The sequence below is a fragment of the Centruroides vittatus genome, unplaced genomic scaffold, assembly GCF_030686945.1.
Source record: "Centruroides vittatus isolate TY-2023 unplaced genomic scaffold, ASM3068694v2 contig_235, whole genome shotgun sequence".
In the NCBI taxonomy this organism is placed as follows: Eukaryota; Metazoa; Arthropoda; class Arachnida; order Scorpiones; family Buthidae; genus Centruroides; species Centruroides vittatus.
Genome location: NW_027121470.1, coordinates 156,301 through 172,770, shown reverse-complemented (window position 1 = coordinate 172,770; position 16,470 = coordinate 156,301). Strand labels below are relative to the sequence as shown.

General features: G+C 25.5%; 1 protein-coding gene across 1 annotated transcript in view; it reads left to right on the top strand.

Annotated features, from left to right (window-relative positions):
* Positions 1-16,470, top strand: part of LOC136971196 (uncharacterized) — a 135,921-nt gene that overhangs the window by 114,321 nt on the left and 5,130 nt on the right. Inside the window, exons 7-10 of the mRNA XM_067265672.1 lie at positions 1,674-1,788; positions 2,059-2,296; positions 14,211-14,275; positions 14,520-14,597. Coding sequence (XP_067121773.1) covers positions 1,674-1,788; positions 2,059-2,296; positions 14,211-14,275; positions 14,520-14,597 — 496 coding nt within the window. The remainder of the gene's footprint in view (positions 1-1,673; positions 1,789-2,058; positions 2,297-14,210; positions 14,276-14,519; positions 14,598-16,470) is intronic.

Here is a 16,470-nt window from a genome sequence, read left to right as displayed (position 1 = left end):
CTTGCACGTCGCTTTCTCTTAACACTTCCATTGTAACGTAACACTTCCATCGTTGATGGAAGTGTTAAGACTTAATCCTGTCCCTCTCCCCATGGGGAGGAATTTCGAAAAATCCCTTCTTAGTGTGCGTTCTCGTGACGTACCCTAACTGTGTACCAAATTTCAACTTTCAACTCCTAACTGTTTCTGCTCTTAACATTTCCATTATTACGTAACACTTCAATTGTTGACTCTTCCATTCTTAACGCTTCCCTTGTTGACACTTCCATTGTTACTTAACACTTCCATCGTTGATGGAAGTGTTAAGACTTAATCCTGTCCCTCTCCCCCGTGGAGAGGAATTTCGAAAAATCCCTTTTAGCGTGCGTTATCGTGACATCCCCTAACTGTGTACCAAATTTCAACCTTCAACTCCTAACCGTTTTTGCTCTGCACTGATTATTATTATTATTATTATTATTATTATTATTAACTCGTCTCGATTATATATATAGATTTGGTTTATTCAAATAAAGTAATTTTAAAAAAATCCCGAACAGAAAAATTTTAAAGGAAATTTGCTTACTAAAACAAAACATTTAGGGAAATTTTCGCATAAAATAAAAATTAATAGAGATTTCTCTTTAATAAAATTCAACAGGCAAATTCTGTAATGAAGTAAAAAGTTTAAAGAAATTCACGTAAAATAATTCAGGAAAATTTCCCTAAAAGTAAAGCGTTTTTAAAGGTATTTTCCAATAAAATGATATATTTAAGGAGTAAAATAAAGAATTCGTGGACTTTCTATTAAAATTAAATATTTAGGGTCATTTTTCTAATAAAACAAAAGATTGAAAAAATTTACAAAATAAAGAATTGAGGGAAATTTCCCGAAAGAATGAAATATCTTAAGGTAATTTCAAAGTTTCAAAATTTTGATAATTTTCGCAAATAAAATTGAGATTAAAATGCAATTTTTATACATTTTCATGAATTTCCCATTCATCCTTTAACTTATGAGTCATTTCTATGTGTAAAAAGCTTAATTTCACTAGGGAAATATGTAAAAAATATAATTTTCTTCTTAAAAATAATTAAAATGTCTAAAATAATGAAAAACAATTAGAAAAACAATTAAAAGTTTTATTTAATATATATTTTATCGTATTTTTTAATGATTTTTACGAAAAATACTTTAAATCATGAGTCATTTGTATATAGAATGAATGTTTAGTTTACTATGAAAACGTGTAAAAAAAATATAATTTCCCGTCTAAAACTAATAAAAGTCTGTTTAAAACTCTAAAAAATATTAAAAATTCTACTTAAAAACTAAATTTTATGCCACATATTTCAATAAGTTAATTTTTATTTTAATTTAAGAGCATCGTATCAGATGATTCTATCAGTTAAAAGTATGATAACCAATTGTTTAAGGGATAAAATTAAAAAAAATTAAGATAATTTCCGAAATACAAATCTTATAATAAGAGAAATTACTTCTGAAATTACCACATTTTAATCATTTAATTTTCTTTTTTTAAAATAAATTTATAAAATGATTAATCAAGGAAAAATGTAACCTATCAACGAGTTTTTTATATAGAATTTAATTTCTTGTAAGAAAATTTTAATAAAAATTAATTTTTTGTGGGTAAATGATATTGAAATTTTTTTTTATCTTTATAAATCAGGTATATGATTACATACAAGACAGAGACGGTTATCAAATTTCTCAATCAGCTGATGCATCCTGTGATGGTCTCGTGTTATCCTACGAAGGATCAAGGATAATGCTCCTCAACAAAAGTATGTGAGTGAAGGAAGACTTTTTCTTAATTTATAATAAATATCCTTTAAAAATCAAGCGAAAATGCTAATTTTCAATCAAATTTAGTGTTATTTTATAAGAAGTTCGATTTTTTATTCCACTTAATTGAATGGAATTTCATCTTTCTTACAATGTTTCCACGCTGTTTTAATAGATTTTATATTAAATTTCAATTAACTTGTATGATTTTGATCGAGAAAATTTAAAAATCTGATCGAATTTTCATCTGAAAATTCGATTTTTTATAGGTAAGTCACCTACTGCAGATTGCACCTTTCCAAGTTGGTTAACAGGACCTAACAAGTGGCATTCATTGGATGGTAGAACAACTTACGTTTTCAGTCATCAAAACACGTCCTTTGTTATAATTAGATCACACAAAGATAGAACAATTGGTGATAAAGCTGACACCAAAATCATTTGTATGAAAGAGTTAGCATCGTCGTATAATTCTACAACAATAATTGCATACAGTATGCAAGGATGGTGAGTAAAATTTACATTTCTACATATAAAAAAATATAAAAAATTTACATAAGCTTCGATAAACAAAAAAACTGAATTATTTTGTAGTAATTTTTCTAATTAATTTATTCAAATGAATAAATTTTATACGATATTATCTTTACGCTTTGATAAATCCTACATTAAATTGGATAAATATTATTATTTTTTGCTAGTAATTTATAGAATATTTTGTGTAGTTTAATGTAGAATATATTTTTGTATGAAAGTGACTTTTGTCGAGTTGACAAACATGTAGAAAAAATTAAATATCTAGAAATTTGATGTGAAGAAAAACATCAGAAACTGTAAAAGAAACGTTTGTACATTGTTACACTTTGCTGAGAGCGTTTTCTATCTGTCATACCACGACGTACTTTAAGATTTATGAGTTTATCTGACATTTATAGAAATTTCCCCATTTTTTTATATTAAATAGACATACCACGAATTCACTAGAATGGATGTAAGAAGGAAAGAAAAATATTTTTATAAATTTCTAACCAATAATTTCTGATTTTAAAATGAAAAATAAATATTTATTATATTACATTATATTATACGAATGCTTATTTTTAATAAACATTATTATTATTATAAAGATGTAAAAGTAAGTGAGAGTTCTTAAGATAAGGAAGCTGTTTGTGTTGAGATAAACTTGCAAAATTTTTATGTTTATTAATTTTATATTATTTATTTATATGTGTTTCGAATTCAAAATTGTAAAATTTATAAAAATTTATAGGAAATCAGCAATAAAATGGCGATTTTCTTTGCGTAGTACCGTGTACTGTACTGAAAAAAACTGATTTACAGGGGCAAATTAGATGTGTTAATTTAAAAAATGTTAGAAATTAATTAATTTAAATAAAACAATTACACTAACTATAGTATATTCATTTATTTATTTTAGAAAAATTAGATATAAAACTATAATTAATTTGAAATAAATAAGAAACAATATTCATCACGAACGGTGTGATGCTTCACTGCATAATTCTAAGGCTATGCAGGGAAAGAGGATTTACAGGCGACAACACTCGAAAACGTGAAAAATTGTGAGGGAAAAAAGGTCGAGTTTAACATTAAAGTATCATTTAAAATCTAAAAGTGAAAAATTTTAAATAATTGTCATACTTAATGAATTTCGAAAGATAAAATTTCAAATTGTTAAGGAACTTATTACAATGGATAGTGTATAATTAAAGATGCCCAAGATCATTTAATGGTTCTTATACATCAGGTAATCGTGAAATCCACTTAAATGCGGTCTATTAAAAATGGTGTTAGCGAAAGAGCGAACTCTTAACATGATAAAAGAGTAGAAAAAATGGTTATTTACGGCTGAGCAAATTTATTTATAAGAGCCTTTTATCTTTAGATAAATTTATATCATTAAACTATATCCGATAAACGTAGAAAATTACTTTTTATTATGTTCGACCATCAACTATTATATAAATAACTTCAAGATTAAACGATAGCGTAGTAAATTAGTAGAAAGATTTAACGTTATTTTATAGCTGTATAATGTTATCTTAGTAAATTATTATACTACTGATTTAGTTTACATATTTATATTTTTTAAATTAAAGAATTTATTGAGAATAAATACTTTTTATGAGTTTTACTGTTTTTAAATGTTTAATTTATAAGTTGAAAATTCTTTCATGCTTTTATCTCTAGCAGTTTCTTTTTAAAAAAGTTATAATTTCCATTTGAAAAACTGAAAATTCAGGTTAGAATTTACAAGTTTTTAATTATTTCATGTTATTTAAATTCGAGAAACGTTAGAATTTTACTTTTGAATTTATAGCTTATAAAATTAATAATGTTATTTATTTTAATGTAGAGATTTAATATTCTATAGAATTTATACATCTGGAAGGCGTTTTAATGAATAAAGTTTAAGTTAAAATATTAAAATAAATGGATTGTTTGGTAGATAATTAAATAATTTACTGCTTTAAGTGATATTTTGTAACATTCGATTTATTTTCTTAAATAAGAAGTTAAACTACGAAAATTTATTACTATAATAGCATCATTCATCCAATGTTATCACAGTGTTGTTGAGTTATACCTGCTGATGATTCTTATACAAAATCACAGATTATTTTGCTACATTCTTACTAAAAAATTAATCAATGATCGTAAAAATATTGAGAATAACATCAACTTCTTCATTCTTATAATTCAACTCGTGATTCTTTAATGAGAAATGGAAGAGCGGAAGAAGAGGAAGAGGGAAAAAAAATAAATTATTTATAAATAATTTTTTAAAAGTCGATTACTTTGACAACTTTCTTGAAAGAGAAAAATATGCAAATGAAGAGAAAGAAAAGATGAAGAAAGAGGAGGGAAAAAAGGGTCAAATTAAATTTTCCACAAGGAAAAAAAAGGCATTTTAGTTGATATGAAAAGATTTGATCAATAATTGCAAAAATGTAACAACACTCGATTAAATTTATTGCAACTCTCCTTTCTCGAAACTGTTTTGACATATAAAATATGACATTGTCGTTGACGTAATAAAGCACTGTGACGTCTTTATTCCTTTTATCTGATAGAATCTTGTAAACAATTTATTCTTTCTCCCTCCTGAATTATCTTTTCCTGTTTTTTCCTCTTTGTTATCATTTATAAATAACATTTCCTGTCCGGATTTGTGTACTCCGTTTTTTTCTAGTAAATAAATTTCCAATTTATCTGAAAAGATTCTTAAATTGTATAAAAGTTTTAGAAAGTTAAGTAAATCTCATAGATGCTGATCTGAACATGTTGACGCACAACATATTTATATGTCTATATGCTTTTCCGGGTTGATTTACTTAATGAAAATTCATTTAGTCTTGAAAGAATTTTTGTGTATTTTATGAAAATTTCGTATGTTTTGTGGTATTTTTCAGGAATTTCTTCATAATATCTTTCAAAAAATGTCAAATATATTCATTTCTCACGGTCGTAATAAGCATTTCCTGGACCATCTTGATAAATTTCTCAACATTTGAGACGAAAATCATATTTAATTTTTGTTAAATTTTAAAAATTTAACTAATGATTTATATAAAATTATTTACTAAATAAGTGACTTTGTAATATCAAATGTATAAAAATAATATATTTTGCACAAATATTTAAAGATTTATTCAACATTATCCTTGATATAATTCCTTTAAAACTTATTTGCATTATTCTAAATTTATTCTTGAATTTCTCAAAGAGAAAGTTTCGAATATTTTAATAATTTTTTCACTAAATTATATTCAGTATTATGATTTCCATAGAGAATTAATGCTGTTTAAGAGTAAAATTATCTTAAAAATTCAAGAAAAAATGCAGCAAATTAAATGAAATGTGAAAGTCTTCACTATAGTTTCATGAGCTGTTCCTACGTTTCCATCTACACAGTTTGTTTTTCTGAATCTAAAAATAATAAAATAACAAAATATAAATTCTTATAAAGGAAAAAAGTTTATACATTTTGTTAAAATAACTTAAAAGTACTAAAAAAATATTTGTTTAAGTGATGCTATCTCTAAGCTATAAGCTACTTAAAACTTTCTGTTAAAACGTCTTAAGGGTGTAAGGATAATATATATATATATTTTATTTAAATTTAAATTTAATGTAAAATAAAATAAAATATACGTTAAATTATCATAAATAAATATATAATAATTTAAAAAATTATACATATATAACATGAAAACTTAGAACATAGCATCTTTTCTAATAAAGATAAGGAAGATGAGGATAAAAAAATTATGATTTTTAAATTTAATTAATAAATTCAAACAGAAATTTGTACTTAAATTTAAATTTTAATTGTTTTATAATTAAATTACAATTATTTTTAATTAATGTAAGTATTATTATTAATTTTAAAAAGAAAAAATAAATCTTAGAGTGTATTGAGTATACTAAGATGAATTTTTACTATTTTAAAGAATAAATATTAATTTTAGAAAATATTTTAAAAATTAATTTTATATAAAAGTATAAATTTAAAAAATTTTTCATAGAAATTTTATAACAACAATTTTTATAATAAGCATTTTCTATTGATAAATTCTTATATTGATCTATTGCGATGCAGTAAGCTTTTGGTGCAAAATTTCTTTATTTTCCTATAAAAAAAATTGTTTATTCTAGTAAAATTTCTTAAAATTTTCGACAAAAATTTATAAATTTTATGTGTTTTTAAATGAAATTCATTTATTTTATTTTGTTTTAAAGAAATAACAGCGTATAACGTGCACCAAGTAAATTTATAAATATAAATATTGTAACGTTTGTTAAACAACTTTTCTAATAAAATATATTAAAAATGAAATAAATTTTTATATTATAACAATAAAATTTATCATAAAGTAAAATTTTTTCTTTGTTTTTTCTTATAAAACTTTTCATAATTTAACTGAAAAAAATATTTATTTTATGTTTTTAAATTTAATATTTAGTTAAAATTATAAATTGAATATTTTTATGTTATAGAAAATAAATTACTTTTATTTTTAAAATTTAAATAATTGTTATTTTTTTCTAAATTCTTTTTAAAAATCATATGTGACGTCATTTATGAGTAGTCTATATCCAAATGAAAAATATAAAGAATAATCGTGGAAAAGTGCAAAATTTTCTCATCTTTAAGTGCAAATAAGCTGAGAAATTTCTTATAATAAACTTTTTCTCTTAATTTTATTCTTGTATACATTTAAAAATTAATTTTTAAATTTTTAAAGCATATCATATAAAAAGCTTTACAAATTTAAGTTCCAGTTTAAAATATATTAATAAATACAAAAAATTGGACAATCTAACATTAAAAAGTACTCTAAAAGTTACAATTAAAAGAGAAAAATCACCTTAAATATACGATTTATGAAGTTAAAAATTACGCATGGAAAAAATGTAATGACGTCATTTATGAGTAAACGAAAATTATGAATAAGAAAGATCGAAACATTTTTAAATGCAACAAAAATATATTATCGAATTTAATTAAAAATACAACGAAACAACCAAAAATTATCTAAAAAAATTAAGCATAAAACTTTAAAAATAAATTTTAAATATGAAACGAATCTACTTATAACATACAAACTTACGTCTGGGAATTAAAATAAAATTTAAAATCTATTAAATAATAAAATAAGTATAAGAAAAGGATAAAATTCGATAAAAAATAATTTTAAAAAATCAAGACTTTCGTTTAAAAATATTCATTTTTAATCAGAAACAACCAAACACGTTAAGTTGCTGAGAAAATTTAATAAATAACAAACGTTTTCAGCCAAATCTGTTGGCCATCATCAGGTTAAACATATTCATTTTTAATGTAATTTATCAGGCGATGACGTCATTTATGAGTAAGTTTAAGTAAAAATGGCGCTATAAGGGAGGAAAGGAAAGCGTGTGGCTTATGTTTTAAATCAAAATTTGGTTACAGCGCCAACAGAATTGACAATCTACTATTCGATATAACGTATTTTGACGTTATAACTGTTACAACGTAGTTTGAATGACTTTCGCACGAATATAAAAGATTTTTTCCTTTTGTTTCGCTCGCATCGTTCCCTTTCTAATACCTTAGATACGTCAGGAAGGGAGTATCGGAAGCGAGCGGTATATCGATCTATCATTCCTGGATCTCTTTTTACGGTTGGTGAAATGTGGACTTCATCCCCCTCCTCCTACAGTCCATAGACTTGATCCTAGTAATGTTACAGCCTTCATATCTTTTTACGATCCTCTAAAGGTGTGTGTGTGTGTGTCTGTATGTTTTTTTTCTTTAAAAATTCTTTCGGTTCGCGAGTAATAGAAAGGATATTTTTCTGTCAAGCGTGTTGCACGATTAAACAGAATTTTTAATGGAGTAAAATCGACGTTTTGTGTGAGTGATGAGGATTTGGATGTTGAAATTTGATGCTATTTTACGCAAAATTTGCTATATTTTTTGCTGAATTGGATAGCTAACAGGCTTCTTTTTGCTTTCTGAAGCTCGTTATAGTTAATTTTTGGTTAGATTTTGGTTCACTTTAGCATCTTGATGAAGGATCGTGCGGATGATGCTGAATGGAGATGGCAGAATTTAAGCTGATTATCAATATTATAGGCTGGCGAATAGTTGTATAAAGATGGAGATCCTTTAACAGGGCTTAAGTATTATATTATTGTAGGATTTAGAAAGGATTTAGGAAATTTAGGAACAATATATTATATATAATAATATAATAATATAAATAGCATCGTATTAAATGAGCAAACAGATGATGATAAGAGTTGATATAGAAAGGAAATTCTAAGAGAGAAAAAGGATAGTTTGAAAAATTAAATTTTATACTTAATTTTCTTTGATGTGGAAAAGTTAAGGTTTAAATTATCCATAAAATCCTATAAAAATTTCCTATAAATCTGAAGAGAAACAATACTTTTATACTGATGAATACATACAAAATGCAAATCTATTAAAGATAACAATTAAAATCCATTTTACTCTGTTTCAAAGAGAATCATACAGTGATACATGTATCCCATGTATCACTGTATGATTATACTGTTAACTGTATAATTATGAACAATATAAAAGTAGGATTATCACAAAAATAAACGTATTTATCCTCAAAACATAAATCGAATATTCAAAAAGTACTCAAACATTTGTTGTAAAATCTAGTATAAACTCGAATATATACAATATTTTCACAGTTTATCATCCTATAATCAACTGAGGAGCGTAATTTTAGTACCAAACAATGAAAAAATTCGACAGTTTTTCATCCTATAATCAAGTGAGAAGCGCAATATTTTCGTAAAAAATACAAATCTCCTCACTTGTAATGTACAATACATGTGTATGAAGATTACAATTTCTACAACATCCACATCTTTAGAACAGATACAACTTAATAAAATTTCTTCTAACGCATCCACTTATGCATAAGGATTAAGTTTCTTCATTCTTATCCACCTGATCCACCTGATACAGCAGCTATCAACTACAGATGTCTACCTTCATATATACATTATTTTTTTATTTTTATTTTTTTCTGAACTCCAATTATTTCCTATCATTTATCTAGCATCAATGTCATTACTCACTGTTATTTTGCATTCTTTTCTATTGATTTATCTTATTTTTTTTTTGTCCTCTAACTCTAAAGCAATCTGCGCTTTACATTCTTTACCATTTAATGACTACAAAAATCGATTTACATGTTTTTCAATTTATTCGTTCTAACGCATAGTAAATTTTTTCTCCTTAAATATCGATGTTTCTGCTTAAATATAGTATATATATCTACGTTTCTAGCTTACAGATGATGCTGTATCGATAAGAAATTGGATAAAAATCGATGGTTTATATAGGTATGTTACGCTACTCTATGATGGAGGATGGGGAGTTATCGACTCTCCTCTCGCATCTTTATACGTAATTATCGCATTTTAACATCTGGAAATGTTGTAACTTAATAAAATCAACATCTTTACTTGTTTATTAACATCATTTCTCATCTAAAATACCTTTTTTTAGCATCATTTCGAGGCGACAATCGTGTTTATTCTTTGTTTTCTTTTTTTATTATACATTTTCACTCGCCATCTGTCAAATTCGATTCTAGACTTCATATGTCAAAGATGAGGATATTTTGATATCATAATCATATTTTATCACCTTCTTTATACTTTTATTTGTTTCTAAAAATATAGAAAAATGATTTTTTTCTTCAAGAATTTTCCTTCCTCTCTTCTATAATTTTCTTATTTTCTTTAATTCGTCGCATCTTTCTACATCTTTTTTTTAGGTTTTCGCTTTAATTTTGTTAAATTTTATTTTTTTTCCTGGTTTTTCTGCATTAATTAGTGCGGTTTTTTCTTTAAATTTTCTAAATTTCTCGTTAATTTACTTGCTAATTGCAATATTTACGTCAAAATTCGGTTTTTAAATGAATTTTTTTTTATAATTTTCTTTTATTTTTTGTATCTTCTAGGTGTTTTAATGTTAGAAATGTATTTTTTTAAAAGTATTTATTGTATTTTTCAACTCAAAAAATTGTTTTTTCTTTGTTGTGCAATGCTGTAAATGTTGTAAATTTTGTGGTTTTACAAGACATAGGCCTACTCCTTGAGATTTTTTACAGTATTTTTTCAGATATTTTAGGAAGTTCTTGCATTTTTTAAAATAAACATCATAATATCTTATAATTTACTTAAAAACATAAAGTAATTAACTATTTTCTAGTGATTTTATGTAATTCTAGCACGAAAATCCTTCAGAAAATCAGGATTACAAGCATTTGTTCGCTTGGTTTTTAAGTTTTAAGTAATTAAATATATAATTTTCTCTCATACAATCCCAAAAATAACGTTAACGTTAAGAACTAATTAATTCCGAGCTTAGTTTCAAAATAATCTTAATTATAATATTCTGCAGCATCTTTATGCTCTGTTTTCCTCTTATCCTCCTCCAGGTTATCCTTCTTCCAGATTGATGCTATGTCATATTTTAATAAAGGATAACCTCCTGCTCCTCTTTATCATGCGATAAGAGCGGATAAAAGTCATAAAATCCGCATCATCTCTTAATATATAACTGGATTTTGCTTTCTATAATCTTCTATAAAACATGCTGGCTCCTAGAAGGATGCTACAAATTCTGTTTTCTACTTCACTTGATGAGGTTTTTTCCTATACGTTTTTATTTTTTGTAAATATTTTAAATGTAATAATTAAGTATTTATGGTCCTACATAGAAGGAAGGTTTATAAATCATTTCTGAAAGCAAATAATGGAATTTCTGTTGAACTTATAAAAATGAAAGGAAGGAGAAGAAGTGAAATTCATCTATTTTTTCCAGGTGATGGTCAACAGATGGACACGAAAAATTCTATTGTCAACAATATCCCTAGAAGGAAAATTGAAGTACGATCTGAGAGTAAACTATCAATCATTTTCGATATATTTTCCATTCCCCGACCTGTTTAAACTTATAGATTTGGAATTCTATACGAGTTACACTAGTTTATCTTCAGAATTTGTGTAGAGAAACGTCTACATCATGACACGTGAATACTTAAGTGCTGTTTCTGGCCTACGATAGGCTTAAAATTTGAATTTCTCACTAATTAACCAATGCGAAACGTCATAAACAACGATAATAATCACGAATTTCAAGCTGAGTTATCATTGCAGTCTCAAAACATCCATAAAATAAACGTGAAAAGATGAAAAATCTTCCTTATACATTTATAGAAATCGATTAAAAAAACAATTTATTTCTATTAAATTTTATTATTAAAATGTATAAAAATGTCCAAAATATCTTCAAATTTTACAATATATTAAGTTTTCATGATTTTCATTGCTAATATAGAATTTTTAAAAATTTTATACAAGAAAATGTATAGAAACCTGCGATTTTATAACAAAAAACGGCAAGAATTGTAGGGAAAATGTCTTTATTTATTTATAGGTATAAAACCTGTAGCGACCAATTTACAAATTTTATAATTTTATAAAGCTAAAACATTTTTAAAAAATACCGAAAACGTGAAGATAAAAACTTCAGAGCAATTCGTTTATTATTTGTTGCAAATATAAGAAACCATCACAAATATTAATAATTTACTTAAAAAAGTATAATAAAATTATGATTTCTAACTATTAAAATATAGATTTTGAAAACGAATATCTTTAGAATGCTTTAAAAAACGTTAAAATTGTGATTAGAATAGGTTACTTGATCGCTCTGAAGTTCTTTCATATTGCATATAGAAGAAACTTTCACAAAATATTGATAAATTATTAAAATATGTTCTTAAAATAGTACTTTAATTATTATACATTTTTAAAATATATAAATTTTATCATTAAAATATTTTTAAAATGTTAAAACACGAGAAGAAAAAATTAATTGCTCTGAAGTTCTTCCGTATTGCAAATATCAGAAACCTCCACAAAATTTTAATAAATTACTAAAAATCATAATTAAAGCATTAATGTTTAATGATTAAAGTATAAATTTTAAGCATTTATAGCGTTCAAATATTTAGAAACAGTTAAAAACGTGAGGGAAATAAATTACTTGCTCTGAAGGTCCTCCGTATTGCAAATGTAAGAAACCTTCATAAAATATTGATAAACTACTAAAAACTGTAATTAAAGTGGAACTTTAATCTTTTAAATTTATAAATTTTAAAATTTTATAGCGTTAAAATATTTAAAAAAGGTTAAAAACACGAGAAGAATCAATGAATCATGTTCTAGGAAAGTGATTAACATATCTACAACTAATCTGCACGTTAAGAAGAAAGATTTTTTGTTGAAATCTATAGTTTACAATCTCGTGTATACACTGTACATATTTATATACATATCTGTTGAGTGGTCTTTGACATATATTCTGAATAATGCTCCACCCAATGCACCATTGCGTGTAATTCTGATAATTGATAGTGATGGAGATTTTTTTCCTGAAACAAGAAAAAAAAAAAAAAAGGAAAACTTTCGCGTGTATATTGAAATCACGGCTATTTGTAGCTGAAACGAATGCAATTTATGTGAATTAATATCCTTATTTAATTGATTTTTTCCAATTTTTTTAACGGTTTGTAGCGGAAATTATGTTTAGAGAATGAACATACTATGCATATCAAGAATTATTTTATCTGATTTTATAAGTTAAATTATGAAAAATTGAATGAATTTTATAAGAAATTATAATTTTGAAGAGATTTTTAAGCGTGTAGCGTGAAGAATTGGAGGTTCAGGATTAGGAGAGAGTAGGAAATAGATGACGAGTTAAGAAGTACAAAACTTATCTTGTTCTTCTTACTCTTCTCTAAGTAAGAAGAGAAAGTAAAAGCTTATTAGCAGAATGATTAGATTCCTACTTTTACTTCCTTTTGTTTTCTATTTGTACAGAAAATAAAATAATGTAGGAGTAGAATTACAAAGAATAAAAAGTAGAAGTTTAAGGGTCGGGAGATTAGCAAGAATAGAAGTGAAGATAAAGTTAATCAATAGTAGAAATTGTAAAATGGGTGTAAGTACGAAGTGAAATATTAGGTGTATCAATAGTACAAGAGAGAAATAACAATAAGGAAGTAAGACTGCTCTTGTAAGTTAGATAAAAATAGGAGTTGCATGAGTAGGAAGAGCACTTAGCTTGCACTTTCTAGTCTTTCAATTAATCTTCTTTACTCCAAGTAAGAATAGAAAGCGAGAGCCTGAGTAGAAAGAATGGGCAAAATCAAGATTAAATTCCTATTCTCCTAATCTCATAGGAAAGACAAGAAAATAGGAGCAGGAATTGCAAAGTAGGCAAGAGTAGGGACTACAAGATTAATTAAGAGTGGGAATTGTAAAATGGGAGCTAACAAGAACTGAAAGATTAAGTAAGAATAGGGATTGTTCTTCTAAATTAGACAACAGGAAGTGCAAGATAAACAAGAGTAGAGGATGGGAAAGGTAAAATATAACATTATCTGCATGCTAACTACAAGATATAGTTAGAAAAATTAAGGTATCATATGGAGGTTTGTACATAAGTTAGTGTAGGAGGCTAGTGGGTAAAAAGTAGTATCATTATGATAAATTTATATTTTTAATTAGAATAAATATAGTTATATAATTAGAAAAAACAAGTGTAATCAGGGTAAGTAGTAAACTGATTAGGATGAGAGTAATAGTGTAATTAGGATAAGAGAAGTAGCATCTTCCAGATAAGAGTGATCCTGATAGAATGAGTTTATCTGGATAAGAAGAAAGTATTTGTGAGATCTGTACATAAATATACTTTATACAGTAATTCCTAAAGCTGTATTTATATTTTTCAACATGTTCTATACAAATTTATGGAAATTACATCCATATAAAATTTATTTACTTCCAGTTCCAATGGATACATGTGCCTGGTTTTCTATCAAAGAGATGCAAACATTGTTGAACTGGAAACAGGTAAAAGTTTATATAAAAATCTAAAATAAACTTTAAATTTAATTTTAAAAAATATATAAAACTCGTTGCTCTCTTTCTAGAGATCAAGGAGATCGAGTTTAATTAATAATAGCTCATTTCTCTTATCAATTAAACTCGAGATGTTAGAGGAGAGATTTCTTTAATAATAATTAAATTAAAATGATATAATTAGCAGACATAATATTTTAATTAAATTTTAAAAGTTTTAAGTGTTCTTTTAAAGGAGAGAAAACTAGAAGATTACAAGATGCGTGCCAATCGCACTATTATAAGAGTAAAGCAGAGTTTACAACACTAGTTGGTAAGTGTTTATCCTAGAGATACGTTAGTTGTTTTTTTTATCTAAATTTTTCTTTAAATTTCTCTTGGAAATTATTTTATAAGAGGTATTTCACACTAAGTTGTTAAGATTATTATGAGAATAATTAAGGTATATATTTCTAAAGAATCTCTCTCTCCTCTTGTAAAGAAAGAGAAAATTAGAAACAGGGATCATCATCTCTCCTCAGGAAAGATAACGCTAATTTACTTTCATCATTCAAAAGGATGGAAAAATTTTCAAATTCTACTTTAAAATTTATCTTTTTCTTTTTATTTTTAAATGGATAAATTGTATCAAAACTTTATTTTTCTTAAACTTTATCCAAGAAAAATGTGGATAAATTCGTGGATCTTGTTTACTTTTATTATTATTAATTTTTAAGGGGGAAACGAGAGAGTGCTGTTGTCGGGAAATGTTTACAGTCGAAAAACACGAAAATTTTGCTGATGTTTACTCTTTATTCTTTACTTTATCGAATGATGATTGTCATTTATTCAGGTAAAGAAGGTCAGAATTTGAAGATCGAGGTAAACAGATAAAGAGAATCGCCCTTCAGAGATCAGAGAAACACGTAAAAAGAAGATTCAAATATTAAAAGGAATGAAATCACGGCCCTCACCCTTTAAGGTTAAAGGGAAGTCATTCTTTAATGGTAAAAGAATCAGAAAAGGGAATCATCATTTGGCAGTAAAGGAAACAGATAAAGGAAATTATCCTTTCATAATAAAGGCAAACAAGTAAAGGTAATCATCAATCGTTAATGAAGGTCAGCGAACAAAGTGAAGTCATCCTTTGATGATAAAGATAAACTAAATAATGGAAAAACTTTCTCACAATAAAATGCAGAAAACCAAGTTAAAGATGTTGAAGTTTTCTTTTATTTCTTTGTTTATTTTTATAAAATTCTTCATTAATCCGCATCCTTCATAATTATAGAAGAATGCATTATACAAAAATCCAATGCTTAAAACTACAATTTTTAAATGTTTAATTACTCGAACACCATTAAAAACACTCGTAAAATCTTCTTACTTTTTACTAAATTATTAAAAATGAAGTTAAAATTTCAAAAAAGAAATTTATTTTTTACACATTTTCTTCAGTAGAAAACCTCTTAAATAAAATTTATTACCTTCGTTTTCTCATCTTTTACAGTTGAAGAAACACGATTTCTTGATACAAATTTATTATTTTTTCTGCAGAGTTAAAGAGAAAAAATTAGAAATTATAAGAAAAGAAAGTTGTAAAATTTATAAAATCACAGTAGAAAAATTATTTAAGATAAATCTTTAATTTAAAATCGTATAAAAATTAGTAACTCGATACTCTGATTTATTGAAGAAGATCTCATAAATCTTGTTATTTAATTATAATTTATTTGTGAATGTACGTTTTATCATCAACTTTATCATGTCTTCGTGCTTTTAAGATGAATTTTATTTAATTTTAATTAGTTATATAAAGATTACTCCTGGGATACATTCCAGCAATGCTAAGATTCCTTTATTGCTTCTCTCTCTTCCGGAATGGAGAAAGAGAAAAATAAGAGAAAGATGCTTTGTTATTACACTCGGTTTGAATGCTTTCAATCATAATCTTATTGATCCCCCCCATTGAATTTTTCTGCTTTTGGTTGTCTTGTTCCAATGCCCATCTCGTTACTATAATTCCTGCATGAATTCCAACGGATTGCGTCCTATTTTTTCTTTATTTTTCTTAACTAAATGTAAATAATACTGTTATTTTATTCTATTTTATGCATTTTTGCTGAAAGACCTTTAAGAAATTTTCATATTTTCGTTCTCTTCTGCACAAAATAACAGTTAAGGTATCACGATGATTTTGATCGTCA